Genomic DNA, 20,886 nt, shown 5'->3' with positions numbered 1-20,886 from the left:
TCTGGGTGCACGCCTTTTCTCATTTGGGCAAAAGTCCGTCTTCCACCCTCTCTCCTCCATCCACCCTTTCTCCTCCATCCTTCTTCATGACCCAGAAACCGATAAGTGGTCGAGGAGAGTGTCAATTAGGCGAACGGAAGAGTGTCTTCCCCTCCTCGATGGCCACTTTTCATCAAGTATAGTCATGTGCATCCTACCGGGGTCCTTCACCGAAGAGTTTTTAAATCTGTCATACCCCATTTGAATCAGCTTTTGTTTTGCCGGAGGAGAAGAGCATGCATACATTTAAAAACAATATTCTACTTGTTGTTTTATCTATAAAATGTCTTGCACAGCTAACTTCCTTTTAGTTTTTATCACTTTACAAATTTATTTTTGGATCCACCCCTGTAAAAGTAATTTGCCTGAGTGAAAATTCATTCAACACATTCGGCATACAGTCTGGTGAACTTGGATTGGTCCAGAATAATAACGATGCTTAAAACAGTCACTCAATATTACATCACCCAGTACTTTTGAATGATCTGCAAGTGGAGGAGTCTCATTTTCGTCCATGTTCCTTCCTTGCCGCCTCTCCTCGATTACCTTTGATATTTTTTCAAACCGAGGCATGAGAGGACGGAGGACGCAGGAGTTGAGCAAATCTAGTTGAGAAAACACCCTGGAGACAGAGCTGCATCAGAAAAAGCAATCAATGAAAACAAATAACCGTTTGATTGATGCAGTTGGTTGTTTTGACTGATAACTGCACCTGTCAAAACGATTACCTGCTTCAGTCCAAACAACCAAACTCAATCAAATAATTAAAGTATTTGATTCATCCTAGGGATGGAGCAGCCATGATACTATTTACTATTAATATCATCACTAGTACTTTATTTTTAATATTAGTAGAACATTTCAAAATGTATGCCAATTTGATAGATGTGAACCTGAATCAAGTGGCTCAGTGTAGGAGTGCTGATTTAGGATCAGTTTTGCCTTTTTGATCATAATAAATAAGATTACATGGACTAGGAGGACCTCCTAGATCAGCACTCCTACTCTGAGACTCTTGATACATACAGACCATGATTTCAGGGCTATGCATCTGACTGTATTATAGTCCACCAGGTGTCTCCCTCCTCCTGTGAAGGAAGTGGTTTTGAGAGTCTATCATGGCAAGTGAATGTCATTTTATATGCTGAATAATGGTATTGGATTTGAATGGTTTTGTCAGTCAAGGATCCCTCCCTACATTTTAATAATTAAAAATGTTTGTTTCTTCTGATGATTAGGGATATTTTGGAAGGGATGTTTTGCGAGTCAAGGGCCACTCCGTATGACTTGCATCCACTCTCCTTTCAGCTTAGTACCAAGACAGATATCCAGTGCTTAATTTGTAAATCGGGAGGTGCTGGAAGAAAAAGTGATCGAGGGGGTAAACTGGGGAGTTTTGAGGTACCGGAAAGCATGGGAAAAAAAGACATCACATTTATAATAAAGCATTGGATGCAAATCATCACATTTGCGTAGTGGCATAGAACAGTAGAGTAGAGGCAAAAAATGTGTGGCCTTGGGTCTGGGAAATGTTAGGCCTTTTTATAAACACATTTCGTGCAATTCTACATTTTACATGACTGAAGACTTTAGCATAATATTTTTTTAATGCCACGTTCAAAACAACTGGGAAGTCGAAGCTGGGAAATCACCGACTTCAGTGCATTCAACACAACTGGGAAATTATGAAAACTAGATCTGACTGGAAAAATTTGTTTTTAATGGTCATCCAACTCGGAATTCCAAGTGGGGAACTTTTGCCTCTTTCTAGAGATCGGACTTTCTGATCTGAAGATCACTGACGTCATGATTCAACCTCGTTTTTTCAGAGTTCCCAGTTGTCTTGAAAGCGCCATAATACCGCACAAGTGATCAAAATGACAGGCTACTTTGACACTGACAAACTAAGAATTTGAGATCAATAAAAACAACCTTTGTCTTGAATCCATCAATAGCCTAGGCAAAGCTGTGTGGAGACCTATTGTATGATACAATCTGAGGAGGAAGTTATAGTCCTAAAAATGCTTTCCAGTTTCACTGACTCACACAATGATGTGCAGCTCATTCGCTGGTGATGGCTGATGCGCTCCTGACAAAAGCATAATATTGCAGATAGATTTTGTATTCATGTAGATTGTAGCTTCCATCAATGTAATTGCATAATTTCCAATCCCCCATATATTTTGGGGTAAATATATACAGTACAAGTCAAGTTTGGAGACACCTACTAATTCTCAGGTTTTTCTTAATTTTTTACATTGTAGATTAATAGTGAAGACATCAAAACTATGAAATAACACATATGGAATCATGTAGTAACCCAAAAAGTGGTTACCTCATGAAGCTGGTTGAGAGAATGCCAAAAGTGTACAAAGCTGTCATCAAGGCAAAGGGTGGCTACTTTGAAGAATCTGAAATATAAAATGTATATATTATATTTAGATTTGTTTTAACATTTTTTTGGTTACTACATGATTCCATATGTTATTTCATAGTTTTGATGTCTTCACTATTATTCTACAATGTAGAAAATAGTACAAATAAAGAAACTCTTGAATGAGTAGGTATGACCAAACTTTTGACTGGTATTGTGTATATATATAAAAACATATTGGGTATCTTAATTTCCACAATTAACAAATAATATGCTTAATAATGTAGGCAGTTCATGTGAAGGATTGTTACATATAACCAGGATTTCCATTACAAAATGTACCTTTTTGGCAAGTAATTATTATTTTAGCAAACAATTATTGTGATTCATCCTATATTTTCCCTAACATAATTACCCCATAGCAACAGATATGGGACACACACACACTCATACACACTTCCCACCCTTCCCCCACAAACAACCACAAGCTCAGATGTTCAACAGTTGTTCCATCCCTGAGCCCAACTCAAGAAAGGACGTGATGTGCAAATGCATATACAGTGGTAGCTGTTTGAGATGGCATGACAAATTGAGCAAGAATGGGCAGATTTGATTAACCAATGTCAAGTCCTAGCTGATGGAGCTCAGATACATCCCCTTCCCCTGAAACACACACGCTGGTCCTCCGTTGTGACCATTTTCCCAAGCATCTCTGTGCAGTCAGACCTTTGATTATTTGGTGCCACCAGGGCCATAATTTTCCCCCTCTGATTTGTCTGAGTGTGACCCCCTCCCCATGGGTTACTGCAGCCTGGGTGGGGGCACCCCACCGGAATCGTACAAAGTTGTCAAGGTTCTCATTAGTAGCTTTGAGAAATTCCTTGTTAATTATGCTCACCCGGGCCTCCCGAGTGGCTCTGCGGTCTAAGGCACTGCATCGCAGAGCTAGAGGCGTCACTACAGATCCGGGTTCATTCCCGGGCCGTGTCGCAGCAGGCTGAGACCAGGAGACCCATGAGGCGGCACACAATTGGCCCATTGTCGTCCGGTTCAGGGGAGGATTTGGCCGGCCAAGATGTCCCATTGCGCTGTAACGACTCCTGTGGCTGGCCGGGCGCATGCACGCTGACACGGTCGCCAGTTGGACGGTGTTTCCTCCGACTCATTGGAGCGGCTGACTTTCGGGTTAAGCGAGCAGTGTGTCAAGAAGCAGTGTTGCTTGGCAGGGTCGTGTTTCGGAAGACGCATGGCTCTCAACCTTTGCCTCTCTCAAGTCCGTACGGGAGTTGCAGCAATTCGACAAGACTGTAACAACCAAATTGGGGAAAAAGAGGTATGAAATAATTTCTAAATATTATGCTCACCCACCAGGGGGCTTTGGCTTCGTAAGGCCAACCCTGGCAGGCTCAGAACCTTCAGAGGGTGGTGCTGATTTAGTAGGTCTCTGAATAAAATTAACGAAGAGAAAACTCGAATGAGCTTTGATCCCATTTAATCTAATTTTTACATTGCGAATAGTGACAATTATTTTTCATGCCACGAGCTACCGGATCCAGCCAAATAGGTTTCGGAATGAAACAGTCCAAAACAAAACTGAGGTGCCGGATCCTGTTAAGCACTGCGGATGTCACGTGACTGAGTAACCTGCAGCTTCTCTTAGGCCTTTGCTTTATAAAGCAATTTAAAAGGCTCTTCTATTAGAGACTGTGTTAAATCTCCTAACTCAGCACAATGGACCCTTGCGGCACCTTATCAGGTGTCGTGAAAACTTTTAGTCTCCCAGCTCTCCCGGCCATCATCTCCTGAGCCCTAGTGGCAGAATGAGAGGTGGGAAAGAAAGTGTGTTTATAATCATGCCACTGATGGAGAGGGCTCTTAATGTTACTGTGGTTAAATTCCCTTGGCTGAGGCCTTACAGCACTTATGTTGCAGAATCAGGCCAAGGTCTTCTGCCTTTGCCAGCCCACACTTTGTATAGAGTACACTATTGAAACGTAATGCACGTATCGCTCTCAGATTGGATAGTTGAGTGACAAATTGAGTTTCACACGTGACATTAGGATCACACACATACATGAACACACATGAACACGCACACAGTCAATTCCATACACACACTCTACGAAGATGAAACCTTCACAAAATGTGACACACTCTCCCTGTCCCTACTGTATACACATGCAAACACATTCACACGTAGCGCAGCTGCGTATTGATGTGTGAATCAGGCTGTAATTACTGCTGCGTCTCTTCACTGCTGGGGTGTCTCTGGGTAATATCTCTGTAAATATATTCATTGTGATCATCTTGTTCTGCTCACTGAGGGCCCCACCACGCTCAAATCAGGCAGAACCAAATCTCAATAAGATTATACAATGACCTGGTAGGTGCTGCAGGTCACTGACCACCAAAACAGAATGTTTTTAAAACTGTTTTCCCCCCACAGCAGTCAGTACCTTGAACTCCATTCACTAGCCCCCCCACCCCCTCCCTATGGCTGCTCTAGGGATCCCGGACTTTATGGATTGTTGATATTTATGAATTGTGGAGATGCTATTCTAGCTGCTTGGCACATTTGTGAATGTAAATCCTGTATATGTCAGTCGAGGCTGCTGAGGGGGGACGACTCATATTAATTGTTGGAATGAAACTTATGAAATGGCATCAAACGAAACCATGTGTTTGATGTATTTGATACCATTCCACTGATTCCGCTCCAGCCATTACCACAAGCCCGTCCTCACCAATTAAGGTGTGTGTGTGTGTGTGTGTGTGTGTGTGTGTGTGTGTGTGTGTGTGTGTGTGTGTGTGTGTGTGTGTGTGTGTGTGTGTGTGTGTGTGTGTGTGTGTGTGTGTGTGTGTGTGTGTGTGTACAGTGGGGAGAACAAGTATTTGACACACTGCTGATTTTGCAGGTTTTCCTACTTACAAAGCATGTAGAGGTCTGTTATTTTTATGTGATTTTCTGGATTTTTGTTTTAGATTACGTCTCACAGTTGAAGTGTACCTATGATAAAAATGACAGACCTCTACATGCTTTGTAAGTAGGAAAACCTGCAAAATCAGCAGTGTGTCAAATACTTGTTCTCCCCACTGTATATATATGTGTATATTAGTTACTTCAGAGCTACAGTACTGTAAACAAATACCACCAACCTTGGTTGCATGGCAATAAAGTATCTGGTTTACAGTGGTGTAAAGTACTTAAATAAAAATACTTTAAAGTACAACTGAAGTAGGTTTTGGGGGAATCTGTACATTTTATATTTTTGACAACTTTTACTTCACTCCTAAAGAAAATTATGTACTTTTTACTCCATACATTTTCCCTGACACCGAAATGCTTAGCAGGACAGGAAAATTGTCCAATTCACGCAGTTATCAAGAGAACCTCCTTGGTCATCCCTACTGCCTCTGATCTGGCGGACTTACTAAACACAAATGCTTATTTTGTAAATTATGTCTGAGTGTTGGAGCATGCTCCTGGATAGCCGTAAATAAATAAATGAACGAATTGTGACATCCTGTTTTTCTTAATCTAAGGAATTTTTAATTATTTATACTTTACTTTGGATAATTATGTATATTTAAAACCAACTACTTTTAGACTTGTGTTTTACTAGGTGACTTCATTTTTACTTTCAGGTATCTTTACTTTTACTCAAGTATGACAATTCGGTACTTTTTTCACCTCTGCATGTTTCTCTTTAGGAGGTAGGCTATCCACAGTCCAAAACTGAAAATCTTAGAAACAATGTTGCAACTGATCTGAACTGGCCTGACTTGCCCACACACTCTCCCTCTTTCTGTCTTACACACACACCCTCCACTGGAGAATGCAATGATTACTGACTAAGTGACAGTCATCGAGCCTCAAGCTAGACTGTTTGATTCCTATTCTACTTCGAAACCTCGTCGACAAGCAAATTGAAAACTCTGTTTTCTCTGCTCGGTTGCGATGGGAATCGATGTTGCCAAAATAATTTGGTCTCCTGTCCTCCCGTTCCCCTCACCATCCACCATTCCCTGATCATTGAACACTTGGGACCATCACAGCTTCCGTGACGCACTGTAGAGGGAGCGTTAAATGTGTTACTGCTGTTTTTATGTGCAATCACTGGTGGCTTAGGTGCCTCTATTTCTATGAAGACATGTTTTGTTCTTTTGCACCTTCTCTCCCTCTATTGCCTCACTCCCTTTTTATTCCAATCAGCATGTTGTTCTTTCTCATTCCTCCTACTAACTCTCTCCGTCTTGTCTCTGTTTCCCTCCCATTTCATTCTTTCAATCTTTCAGAAACGATGATTCTCTTTTTAATGAGTTCACCAGTTTACACCTATTACAGCAAGGATATATATCTATATTTTTTATAAGCGGTCCTTGTTCAGATGTATCAAACCCCTTTGGAGATCTACCTAATCTTTTGCTCTTTCGTTTATTCTTTCGCATTGTCAAATTCTCCATGGGGACGATTGTGAAATCAACTGATTTTGTTTATTCTCGGCCACAAAGAAGCTTGCTCTTCGAGGTGTAGACATTGAAATGCACTGTGATCATATGAGACGGGTGGGGATGAATCTCCCGAGGTTGATCTTTGTTGTCAAATTTATGCTTTCGATAGATGTACGTATGTAATTGGTCTCCCCATCTCTTTTCTCTGTCTTTGTCCTTTCTCTCTCCTTTGTAGGCTGAGAATTCAGCCCTGGCCCTTGCGAATGAAAGCCAGAGAGAAGCCTATGAAAGGTGTCTGGATGAGGTGAGTTTCATATAGAGAAGGAGAAGGTCGTCCTGACAGTGTCACACTGTGTTTTGTCTGTCTCTGTAACCACCACATAAGTTCTCAGCTTTTATACACTGCTAAGTTTACTATTCTTAAGACTCCAAAATCATTCTCCAAAGATAACTTTAATTCTATCTTTTTCAGGTGGCCAACCATGTGGTACAGGCCCTTCTGAATCAAAAGGTAAGACATAGTTCATGAAGACAAATCGATGACGTTCAGACTCAACAGTCTAACAAGTTAATGAGCAGTTAATTTACACAACATGTTTAGTGTGTGTTCGTGTGTGCATGCCTGCGTGTGTAAATGTGAAGGTTTGTTGATTTGTTTTGTGTGTGTGTTTGTTCTAGGACCTGCGGGAGGAGTGTATTAAGCTGAAGATGCGTGTGTTTGACCTGGAGAGACAGAACAAAACCCTGACTGAGCTCTTTGCCCAGAAACTACACCCCCAAGCCAGCCATCTGCAACAGGTACAGAATGTGTGATGTGTTCTGTGTTCATGAAATTGATTTCTCTGTGATGATTTAGAAATTACGCATAAATGAACAAGTTGCTTTTCATTTTATTTCGGTTGCTTAGTTTTTGCAAAACTGTAATGAATTTGACAAGATAAAGGATAATGAGGCATGAGTTAATTATCTGCCAAAATTGTTGCAACCCCTATTACTAGCCTATTCAACCTCTCTTTCGTATCGTCTGAGATCCCCAAACATTGGAAAGCTGCCGCGGTCATCCCCCTCTTCAAAGGGGGAGACACTCTAGACCCAAACTGCTACAGGCCTATATCTATCCTACCCTGCCTTTCTAAGGTTTTCGAAAGCCAAGTTAACAAACAGATCTCCGACCATTTCGAATCTCACCATGCCTTCTCCGCTACGCAATCTGGTTTCCGAGCTGGTCGTGGGTGCTCCTCAGCCACGCTCAAGGTCCTAAACGATATCATAACCGCCATTGATAAGAGACTACTGTGCAGCTGTGTTCATCGTCCTGGCCAAGGCTTTCGACTCTGTCAATCACCACATTTTTATCGGAAGACTTCAACAACCTTGGTTTCTCAAATGACTGCCTTGCCTGGTTCACCAACTACTTCTCAGAGTTCAGTGTGTCAAATCGGAGGGCCTTTTGTCCGGACCTCTGGCAGTCTCTATGGGGGTGTGTTAACTAACCTCCAAACGAGCTTCAATGCCATACAACTCTCCTTCCATTTAGTTTATTAATTTGACCATTTAAAAAAAAAGCACACATAAAACTTAAAAGCCATACATGCACATGAATAAAATCATTGAGGATAACACACAAAGTCTGGGACTTATTTCCATTCATAGGAGCTTCCCCTTAATAAGTTTAGATAAGCCCCCAAACCAGGAAGTACTAGCATAGTCAAAATGGCATTGAATGAGGGCAGTAGCTAGCACTTTCCTTATCAAGCATCTTGGACTTTCTAGCCAAAAACTTAGTCCTGGCATTAACCTTCCCTAGCACCTTATTGCCCATGCTCACACCCCCCAAGCTTCCATCAAGGATACATCCCAAGTAGCTAACAGAGGTTTTCGTAGTCAGCACCTCACCCCCTAACTTCACTCTGATTTCAGACAACCTACACATTTTGGGCCTAGATCCAAAAATATTTGCTAATGAGATAGCTCATTATCTCCAAGCCATTTGCTAATGTTAGTAAGCTCTGTGCTAAGTATGCTCTCCAACATAGTTTAACTTTTGTGAGACACCAGAAGTGTAGAATCATCCACATAAAGAAATAGAAGGCAAGAACAAGCCTCTTTCATATCATTAATATACAATAAAAACAGCAAAGGCCCAAGCACGCTTCCCTGCGTAACGCCCCAACTGATTGGTTTTTGCCTGAGACAGTGAACCATTAACCTTTACTACTTGCTCCCTTCCTGATAACTGGGACTTTACCCAGCCTAGAGGGATACTACTTAACCCCAGTGCCTCCAGTTTGGAGATTAGGAGACAGTGGTGAACTGTATCAAAGGCCTTCTGTAGGTCAAGCCGTACCATTCCACAGAGATTTCCCTCATCAATCTCTTTCCTGATGAAGTCAGTCAAGTAAAGTAGACATGAATCAGTGGAGTATGTTTTTCTAAAACCCGACTGAAAATCATACATTAGACCCTGTTTGTTAACACATTCATACATTTGCTCATGTACAACTCTCTCCGGGATCTTTGATGTTACACAGAGGATAGATACAGGCCTATAGTTCCCAGGGTCAGACTTGATCACCTTCTTATACAGAGGTATAACATTAGCTTGTTTCATGTCTCTGGGAAAGGTGCCTTGTTCAAGAGAGATTAACAATATGCGTAATACAAGGGCCAATTTGCTCAGCAGAATCTATTAGAAACCTTGCAGGAATATTATCCAGGACTGTGGCTTTGGAGCATTTAAGCTCTGCCAGCATACTGACTATTTTGGCTGTTGCTACCTTTGCAAAATAAAAAGAGTTTGGCTGAACCCCTAACTCTACATAATACTTATTGACATGGTTGCTTCCATACAAACCATAACTGGTGGGCAGCTTGCTAACCAGCTTGCTGGCAACAGAAGTTTAAAAAAGGAGTTGAATTCAATGGCAACCCCTGCTTTTTCATATACCATCTCCCATTTGATGTTCAGTCCAATACTTTTTAGTTTGTTTTTGGTAGTACTACTACAGCCCAGTTCCTTAAATAATTTCCAACGCTTTTAAATGATTTTCTCAGCAAAGTAACCCCTCTTAGCTTCATCCATCCTGCTTTGTGCTTCATTTCTGTGACGTTTATATAGGACAAAATCATGCTGCTCTTGATAGTTCTTAAATTTCTTAAAGGCCTTATCCCTTGCTTGGAAAGATTCTAGAATCTCATGATTAAACCAAGGGCTAGATCTCTGCTTTACCCTGACCCGTCTAATGGGAGACATCACATTCACCACATCAATGAATCTACATTTAAAGGCTTCACAAGCATTGTCTACCCCTACACTATCTAGCACAGGTGACCATTCAATTTTACCTTCTTCCTCCCTAAACTTTTCTACACAGTATTTTTTGAGTCCTCTGATTCGAACGGTTTTGTGACACTTAAATATATCTTTAAAAATCCTCCTTGTGCAAAATGTAATAAAATGATCACTGATTCCATAGACTATTACTCCACTCTGCGATATTTTAGATTTATCAGACACCAATATTAAGTTATTTGTACTTTGCACTGTTTCACATATCCTGGTGAGATCTTTTATTATTTGGGTCAGAGCAAGTGATCTACAAAAGTGCAGAAATACATTGTGGGTTGGGCTATTCTTTTTGCAGACATTAGTATTGAAATCCCCTAACAAAATGATTTCCTTCAAGCGAATCATTACAGTTTGACAACACAATTTCAAGACCTTCATAGAATGCATTCTGCTTGGGCAGCCTATAACACACCAACAAAATCAGCTTGGTTTTGGGAAGGCAGATATCCACCCAGACAATCTCCAGATAAGCATTTAAATCTGATCTCATGTTAAAAGCAATGTCTGATCTTACAAACGCATATATTCCCCCACCGTTCCGATCCTTCCTGACAACAGAGTAATTACCTATCTCAATTTCTGAGTCACAAACAGATGAATCCAACCATGTCTCAGTAAAACATAAGACACCCAGACTCACATTAAATCCAAAATTAAATCTAGAATCTGCTTCCTATTTCGCAAACAAAGAATTCTTCACTTATGCTGCCAAACATAGCCTCGTAAAACTGACTATCCTACCGATCCTTGACTTCGGCGATGTCATTTACAAAATAGCCTCCAACACTCTACTCAGTAAATTGGATGCAGTCTATCACAGTGCCATCTGTTTTGTCACCCAAGCCCCATATACTACCCACCACTGCGACCTGTATGCTCTCGTTGGCTGGCCCTCGCTTCATATTCGCCGCCAAACCTACTGGCTCCAGGTCATCTAGAAGTCTTTGCTAGGTAAAGCCCCACCTTATCTCAGCTCACTGGTCACCATAGCAACACCCACCCTTAGCACGCGCTCCAGCAGGTATATTTCACTGGTCACCCCCAAAGCCAATTCCTCCTTTGGCCGCCTTTCCTTCTAGTGCTCTGCTGCCAATGACTGGAACAAACTGCAAAAATCACTGAAGCTGGAGACTCATATCTCCCTCACTAACTTTAAGCACCAGCTGTCAGAGCAGCTCACAGATCATTGCACTTGTACATAGTCCATCTGTAAAAAGCCCATCCAACTACCTCATCCCCATATTGTTATATATTTTGCTCCTTTGCACCCCAGTATCTCTACTTGCACATTCATTTTCTGCACATCTATCACTCCAGTGTTTAATTGCCATATTTTAATTATTTTTCTACTATGGCCTATTTATTGCCTTTACCTCCCTTATCCTACCTCATTTGCACACACTGTACAGTTGAAGTCGGAAGTTTACATACACTTAGGTTGGAGTCATTTAAAACTAGTTTTTCAACCACTCCACAAATGTTTTGTTAACAAACTATAGTTTTGGCAAGTCGGTTAGGACATCTACTTTGTGCATTACACAAGTCATTTTTCCAACAATTGTTTACAGACAGATTATTTCACTTACAATTCACTCTATCACAATTCCAGGGGGTCAGAAGTTTCCATACACTAAATTGACTGTGCCTTTAAACAGCTTAGAAAATTCCAGAAAATGATGTCATGTCATTAGATGCATCTGATTAGGCTAATTGACATAATTTCAGTCAATTGGAGGTGTACCTATGGATGTATTTCAAGGCCTACCTTCAAACTCAGTGCCTCTTTGCTTGACATCATGGGAAAATCAAAATCAGAAATCAACCAAGACCTCCACAAGTCTGGTTCATCCTTGGGAGCAATTTCCAAATGCCTGAAGGTACCACTTTTATCTGTACAAACAATAGTACGCAAGTATAAACACGATGGGACCACACAGCCATCATACCGCTCTGGAAGGAGACGCGTTCTGTCTCCTAGAGATGAATGTGCTTTGCTGCGAAAAGTGCAAATTAATCCCAGAACAACAACAAAGGACCTTGTGAAGATTGAGAAAACTGGTACAAAAGTATCTATATCCACAGTAAAATGAGTCATATTTTTTTGCCCCACTGTATTTAGTCAGCCACCAATTGTGCAAGTTCTCCCACTTAAAAATGAGGCCTGTAATTTTCATCATAGATACACTTCAACTATGACAGACAAAATTAGAAAAAAAATCCAGAAAATCATATTGTGGGATTTTTATTTAATTTATTTGCAAATAATGGTGGAAAATAAGTATTTGGTCACCTACAAACAAGCAAGATTTCTGGCTCTCACAGACCTGTAACTTCTTCTTTAAGAGGCTCCTCTGTCCTCCACTCGTTACCTGTATTAATGGCACCTGTTTGAACTTGTTATCAGTATAAAAGACACCTGTCCACAACCTCAAAGAGTCACACTCCAAACTCCACTATGGCCAAGACCAAAGAGCTGTCAAAGGACACCAGAAACAAAATTGTAGACCTGCACCAGGCTGGGAAGACTGAATCTGCAATAGGGTTTCTGTACAGCACTTTGTGACATCAGCTGATGTAAGAAGGACATTTTAAATTTGATTGATTGATTGATTGATTGATTGATTGATTGATTGACCTCAATCCTATAGAAAATGTGTTGGCAGGACTGAAAAGGCGTGTGCATGCAAGGAGGCCTACAAACCTAACTCAGTTACACCAGCTCTATCAGGGAATGGGCCAAAATTCACCCAACTTCTTGTGGGAAGCTTGTGGAAGCTTACCGAAACGTTTGACCCAAGTTAACCAATTTAAAGCCAATGCTACCAAATTCTAATTGAGTGTATGTAAACTTCTGACCCACTGGGAATGTGATGAAATAATTCTCTCTGCTATTATTCTGACATTTCACATTCTTCAAATAAAGTGGTGATCCTAACTGACCTAAGACAGGGAATTTTTACTAGGATTAAATGTCAGGAATTGTGAAACTGAGTTTAAATGTACTTGTCTATGGTATGAACTTGTAAACTTCCGACTTCAACTGTATATAGACTTTTTCTATTGTACTATTGACTGTATGTTTGTTTATTCTATGTGTAACGCTGTGTTGTTTGTGACACACTGCTTTGCTTTATCTTGGCCAGGTCGCAGTTTTAAATGAGAACTTGTTCTCAACTAGCCTACCTGGTTAAATAAAGGTGAAATAAAAATAAAATATATAGAAATGAGTACTGACAGACTGTTGTTGAAAGTGTGACCAAAGAATGGATTTAAGTCTGTCTGTTGGCTCTCGGATCATTTTGGGCTGTTAATGAGAATTTGGATATGAATGTTTTTTTCTATAATTCCTCACATCAGAATACCCACAGAGAAAATAACGTCTATCCCATCAAATTGGAGAGACTCATTTTTGCCTGTGTGTGATATACTTATATAAACCACTGGGGGAGAGGGAGAACCTCTTTTCTGCCTTGCTTGTCTCCTGTTCATTATGATTATATTCAGAACACGATCAAAGTATGGTCCTATGTGTCATTCTGTTTACTACTTAATAAGAATGGTGTTTCTGAGGTAATCTGCTTTCATTTGGTAGGGAGCTGAGAAGCTCTCCCACATCTCTGTCACGCTGATCTCATTATTGTTGTTGCTTAGGTGATTGTTGTGAAATGTGGAACTGTTATATGTAGGCTAGTTTTAGAATTCTGTCACATATCCTCCATAGTGTGTAGTGATCTATTCTGTGTTGATATAGTCAGATGTGAGATTGAAATATTAAAGCGAGGACTATGATGCCTTGCTGCTCTTTGGATTTACAGTGGGGCAAAAAAGTATTTAGTCAGTTGTGCAAGTGTAATTGTGCAAGTTCTCCCACTTAAAAAGATGAGAGAGCCCTGTAGTTTTCATCATAGGTACACTTCAACTATGACAGACAAAATTAGAAAAAAAATCCAGAAAATCACATTGTAGGATTTTTAATGAATTTATTTGCAAATTATGGTAGAAAATAAGTATTTGGTCACCTACAAACAAGCAAGATTTCTGGCTCTCACAGACCTGTAACTTCTTCTTTAAGAGGCTCCTCTGTCCTCCACTCGTTACCTGTATTAATGGCACCTGTTTGAACTTGTTATCAGTATAAAATACACCTGTCCACAACCTCAAACAGTCACACTCCAAACTCCACTATGGCCAAGACCAAAGAGCTGTCAAAGGACACCAGAAACAAAATTGTAGACCTGCACCAGGCTGGGAAGACTGAATCTGCAATAGGTAAGCAGCTTGGTTTGAAGAAATCAACTGTGGGAGCAATTATTAGGAAATGGAAGACATACAAGACCACTGATAATCTCCCTCGATCTGGGGCTCCACGCAAGATCTCACGCCGTGGGGTCAAAATGATCACAAGAACAGTGAGCAACAATCCCAGAACCACACGGGGGGGACCTAGTGAATGGCCTGCAGAGAGCTGGGACCAAAGTAACAAAGCCTACCATCAGTAACACACTACGCCGCCAGGGACTCAAATCCTGCAGTGCCAGACGTGTCCCCCTGCTTAAGCCAGTACATGTCCAGGCCCGTCTGAAGTTTGCTAGAGAGCATTAGGATGATCCAGAAAAAGATTGGGAGAATATCAGATGGTCAGATGAAACCAAAATATAACTTTTTGGTAAAAACCCAACTCGTCGTGTTTGGAGGACAGAGAATGCTGAATTGCATCCAAAGAACACCATACCTACTGTGGGGCATGGGGGTGGAAACATCATGCTTTGGGGCTGTTTTTCCGCAAAGGGACCAGGATGACTGATCCGTGTAAAGGAAAGAATTAATGGGGCCATGTATCATGAGATTTTGAGTGAAAACCTCCTTCCATCAGCAAGGGCATTGAAGATGAAACGTGGCTGGGTCTTTCAGCATGACAATGATCCCAAACACACCACCCGGGCAACGAAGGAGTGGCTTCGTAAGAAGCATTTCAAGGTCCTGGAGTGGCCTAGCCGGTCTCCAGATCTCAACCCCATAGACATTTTTTGGAGGGAGTTGAAAGTCTGTGTTTCCCAGCAACAGCCCCAAAACATCAATGCTCTAGAGGAGATCTGCATGGAGGAATGGGCCAAAATACCAGCAACCGTGTGTGAAAACCTTGTGAAGACTTACAGAAAATGTTTGACCTCTGTCATTGCCAACAAAGGGTATATAACAAAGTATTGAGAAACTTCTGTTATTGACCAAATACTTATTTTCCACCATAATTTGCAAATAAATTCATAAAAAATCCTACAATGTGATTTTCTGTTGGTTTTTTTCTCATTTTGTCGGCCATGGTTGAAGTGTACCTGTGAAAATTACAGGCCTCTCATCTTTTTAAGTGGGAGACCTTGCACAATTGGTGGCTGACTAAATACTTTTTTGCCCCACTGTATTAAACTAAACTGATATCTAATATCAATTGTAAAATTGATTATAGCCTGGAGCCTGAAAGCTCCTTGGAGCTCTTACTGTCCATTTTGGCCTTGTTGAAAGAAACCAAAAAAACGCTACAGGGTTTTAGAATCCCCTGCTGAGACTTTTATTGAACCTTTCTTTAACTAGGCAAGTCAATTAACAAATTCTTATTTTACAATGATGGCCTACCCCGGCCAAACCCTCCCCTAACCCAGACGACACTGGGCCAATTGTGCGCCGCCCTATGGGACTCCCTATCACGGGCGGTTGTTATACAGCCAGGGATCGAACCAGGGTCTGGAGTGACACCTCTAGCACTAAGATGCAGTGCCTTAGACCGCTGCGCCACTCTGGAGCTTAAAGATGATTATACAACGACTGAAGTTTCCGTGAATTTGGCTTCAAAAGAACAGATGCAGAGATCATCTTGTCTTTGATAAAGATGTTCAGTGACCTTGGTCATCATTTTTCTTCTTCTTTGAAGTGTATGACACTTGGCACCTCTCTCTCCCGTGCCACTTCTCCATCTCTATCCCTTTCCATTCCTCTCTTTTTTTCACCTCTGTTTGTTTACACCAACTCCCTCTCTCTATTTTCTATTAGTATTTCACCCACTTCACAATAGAGGGGATAGGAGAGAGAGAAGCCATCTGCTGCAGAAATATCAATACAGCATTTCATCTAAAATAAATTGCCTTGTAATTCACAGGAGGGCAAAGTGGCACATTCTATTACTGTAAATGGAAGCTGTCCCCAACTCCCCCAACCCCCTTCTTCCCCATGCCTCCATTTTTCTGTATTCTTCCTTCGCTTTCTTTGCCTCTCTCTTACCTGTCAGGGGAAAAAACCTTTTCCCCTCACATGCAGAGTGAATGCCTCTTCCCCCGCCATCACCTTTCTTTGTGATGAATATTATAAGGAAACCTGATGCCATCTCAATGCCGAAGCAATTTAATTACTCAGCGCTAGGATAGAAATGAAGCGAGGCTGGCCCACTCCGGTAATGCCATTTTCTCTGTCTATTAGGAGGCAGGTTAAAGGAAATCAGGAGAGGGTGCAAATAATGACAATAGTCGAAATGGTGCCGTTACTGACATTCTTCTTTCTCTGTCCTCTCTCCTGTTCCAGTTGCAGTTGGTGTCTGTCACAGAGCCCAGCACAGAGCCCAGCACAGAGCCCAGCACAGAGCCCAGCACAGAGCCCAGCACAGAGCCCAGCACAGAGCCCAGCACAGAGCCCAGCACAGAGCCCAGCACAGAGCCCAGCACAGAGCCCAGCACAGAGCCCAGCACAGAGCCCCTGACCATGGACAGTGACAAATTGCTGGTGTCCAAAAACGAGGGGGAACTCAAGGTGAGCAGCTAGCCCACACACAAACCTTAACCCCCAACTAAAACTTTGTAAAACTGTGACCATAGAATTACAAATGTATATATGTAGGACATATATACACTGAGTATACCAAACATTAGGAACAAGAACACTTTCCTAATATTGAGTTGCACCCCCCAGTGGGATGCTGGCCCATGTTGGCTCCAATGCTTCCCACAGTTAGGTCAAGTTGGCTGGATGTCCTTTGGGTAGTGGACCATTCTTGATACACACGGGAAACTGTTGAGCGTGAAAAACCCAGCAGCATTGCAGTTATTGTCACAAACTGGTGCACCTGGCACCCATTACCATACTTTGATCAAAGGTACTTAAATATTTTGTCTTGTCCATTCGCCATCTGAATGGCACACATACACAATCCATGTCTCAATTGTCTCAATGCTTAAAGATCTTTAACGTGTCTGCTCCCCTTCCTCTACACTGATTTGAAGTGGATTTAACAAGTGACATTAATAAGGGATCATGGCTTTCACCTGGATTCACCTGGTCAGTTCTGGTCAGTTTTTAATGTTTTGTATACACAGTGTATTTGTATATTTATAGGATCTCTATGACTGTGACCCTTAACCCAGATCTCAAAGCCAATCGTAAACCCCATTCCACTATCGCATAGGATACAGTCACAATGTCAATCAGCCCTCTGTGCCACCTTATGCAGCTCAGCAAAGTCATATTTGGTTTACCTCTGCTTCACCAGCTTTGGACCCCTGCTGTTAGTAATCACAATGTTGATTTTCATACTCATATGTTCCAAGGAGGTATCATCCCAGTATCAATTGAACCACAAATCAATATAATTGAAAGGGGCTTTGCTTGTTCAATGTTCTAGCGCCACCATTAAATTTTCTGCTGTGAAAGTTCAACCTGTTTTTTCCCCCTACACTCACCTAAGTACCCCCAACGGCTCTCACCAAGCCCCTCTAATGTTCTCAAAATAGGCCGCTGTAATCACTGCCCGATGAGCAGCACTAGACTCCTGCTGACAAATGACTGAGAAACAAGTGGAAGAAAGAAAAGAGGGAGAATCAGTCATTTCAACACGGAGGGAAACTGATTGGTTTTTCATTGTTAGGCAGGTACAGAGGTGTCAAATTGAATTTAGATTTTTGTTTCCCTCTGAACAAACACTCAACCTATGTACTCCTTTCTTTCTCTCCCTTTATTTTCATCAGACATCCTTGGTTTCTCTCTGGCCCCAAGTCTCAAAGCAACCAAGCCATCATTCCATAGTCTTCAGATTTAATTTTGTATACCCTTCATATATCCCTGGGGTGTTACACAATAATGTAGTGAGGGGGAGATTTTGGGTCAATTTATAGTTAATGCAATATCCCTTTAGTGGACCCATTAACACACACCTGTGAAGTCCACTGTTGATATGCTGCTTTACAATATAAAGGCTCACACAGGGATAATGGGAGCTGAAAAGGTGTTATTTAGCTTTATCTCAATCCAAATGCTATTTCTTCTCTATCCAGAGCTTTGGATAACCAGCTAATGTAATGCAGAAGACCCTTGTCTCTGTGGTCTTAATGAACCATGGTTAGAGTAGATACATTTATTGACTGACTGAATACAGTTACATCCTCAGCTAAGCTCTGCACTGCTCCCAACTCCCCCTAGCTCCACTGATACAGGTGCAGCTCCCATCCATTACATTTACATTTAAGTCATTTAGCAGACGCTCTTATCCAGAGCGACTTACAAATTGGTGCATTCACCTTATGACATCCAGTGGAACAGTCACTTTACAATAGTGCATCTAAATCTTAAAGGGGGGGGGGATACTTATCCTATCCTAGGTATTCCTTGGATTGTATATACAGTGCCCTGAAAAAGTGTTTGTCCCCTTTGATTTTATTTTTTTCATATATATATTTTTGACACGGAATGTTATCAGATTTCAACCAAAATATAATATTAGATAAAGGGAACCTGAGTGATCAAATAACACAAGAATGTGATACATTTGTTTATTAAATAAATGAAAAAAGTATATTATTATTATTATTATTATTATTATTATTATATTTATACAACACCCAATGTGATAAAGTAATCTTCTGTTCTCTATCCATGGAATTAGTCCTCTGCACCATGTTTTTTTTACCAATACCATTTCAAAGGAAACAAGCACTCATTAAGATCCGGTGTGGCCAATTAGTGGGTACAGCCAACACACTTGACAAAATAGAGGATGGAGAGTTTTGTTGATGCTGAGAATGGAATGTCTGTTTTTAAATAACATTCTTAGAACATTCTCTGAACGTTAAAGGTTTTCTTGTGGTTTTTATGGAACATTTTCTTAACTTTCTCGAAGTACTGAAATTCCCACAGAAAAACGTTGTTTGTGTTAACATTCTTAGAACAATTTGAGAACATTCCCAATGCCAAACCAGTTAGAGAATGTTCATAGAGCATTACCAAAATGTGAATGAAATGTAACCATGTTTTTAGGAATTGTAATGAAATAACAAGAAAAAAGTTTATTTTAATTTTTTTATGGTAAAGTTCATTAAATGTGCTGAGAATGTTCCAAAGCCACTATCTTGCACCATTCCCAGAAAGTTGTGGGAAGGTTTCATGTAGAGCAGGGGTGTCAAAGTCAAATGGACGGAGGGCCAAATAAAAAATTTAGCTACAAGCCGAGGGCCGGACTGTTCGAATGTTCATTGAAACACTTTTAAATGACGCATATAGTCTAGTGAACCTAATTGAACCTACTGAAAACCTAACAAATATATTCCAATATGATCAGATAAATAAAGCAATATTTTCTTATGGCTCTGTCAGTAATCTTTAATTTTCAACAGACACAAAAGACAAATTTCCTTTATATAAAAATCCCCATAACATGAACATTAAATGAAAGAAACCGGTATTCAAGGCACCATCAGTAGCCTATATTTTCTATTTTAGCAAAAGTGGGCTAAATTTACTTCAAAGAAAAAAACAATAATAGCAATTTTCTATCATCCACTCAACTTGGTTTTAAATGCCTTCACTGTACTGTACATATCAGAGATGACACGATCCCGACCCTGCAGCTGCAAGTTCATTGCATTCAGATGACTCGTAATGTCACACAGAAAAGCCATTTCACACAGAAACATTTCGTCTCGGAGTTGTGTTGGTCTTTCCCTTTGCTGTCCAAGAACAGACAAATCTCCTCACGAAGCTCGAAACATCTTTGAAGCACCTTTCCCTGGCTTAGCCATCGCACCTCTGTGTGATAAGGCAAATCACCATGCTCCGTTTCTAACTCCGTCAGAAATGCCTTGAACTGGCGGTGATTCAAACCTTTGGCTCTGATAAAGTTAACTGTGCGCGTGATGATGCTCATTACATGCTCCATTTTCAAGGCTTTACCGCACAACGCTTCCTGGTGTATGATACAATGATAAGCTGTCAGCTCACCTGTCGCGTTTTCCTCCAGTCCGCTCCTGTGTCCACACATCACAGGTGCTCCGTCGGTTGTCAAACCCACAAGTTTTTCCCAAGGCAGCTCCATCTCATTTACACATCTTGACACCTCTTCATACAAATCATGCCCCGTAGTTGTGCCATGCATAGGACGTAAAGCCAAAAACTCCTCTGTCACGCTTAGGCTGGAGTCCACTCCGCGGATGAAAATTGACAACTGGGCAATGTCAGAAATGTCGGTGCTCTCATCCACAGCCAAGGAATATGCAATGAAATCTTTTCCCTTTTTCACAAGCTGCTCTTTTAGATTGATGGACAACTGGTCTACTCTCTCGGCAATGGTGTTTCTGCTCAGACTCACATTTAAAAAGAGTTGCCTTTTTTCTGGGCAAACTTCGTCACAAACTTTAATCAT

At 41.1% G+C, this 20,886-nt stretch overlaps 1 protein-coding gene across 12 annotated transcripts in view; it reads left to right on the top strand.

The window, feature by feature from the left end:
• The window catches only part of LOC124031188 (nck-associated protein 5-like), a 104,049-nt gene that overhangs the window by 67,415 nt on the left and 15,748 nt on the right, over positions 1-20,886 (top strand). For 11 of the 12 annotated variants that reach the window (XM_046342134.1, XM_046342135.1, XM_046342141.1 and 8 more), the window contains 4 exons: positions 7,101-7,169; positions 7,338-7,376; positions 7,544-7,663; positions 16,785-17,009. In XM_046342134.1, the coding sequence (XP_046198090.1) occupies positions 7,101-7,169; positions 7,338-7,376; positions 7,544-7,663; positions 16,785-17,009 (453 nt within the window). The remainder of the gene's footprint in view (positions 1-7,100; positions 7,170-7,337; positions 7,377-7,543; positions 7,664-16,784; positions 17,010-20,886) is intronic. The other variant, XM_046342138.1, reaches the window with a different exon arrangement.

The sequence above is a fragment of the Oncorhynchus gorbuscha genome, linkage group LG03, assembly GCF_021184085.1.
Source record: "Oncorhynchus gorbuscha isolate QuinsamMale2020 ecotype Even-year linkage group LG03, OgorEven_v1.0, whole genome shotgun sequence".
NCBI lineage: Eukaryota > Metazoa > Chordata > Actinopteri > Salmoniformes > Salmonidae > Oncorhynchus > Oncorhynchus gorbuscha.
Note: the sequence above shows the minus strand (reverse complement) of the source record. Positions and strands in the feature narration are given on the sequence as shown.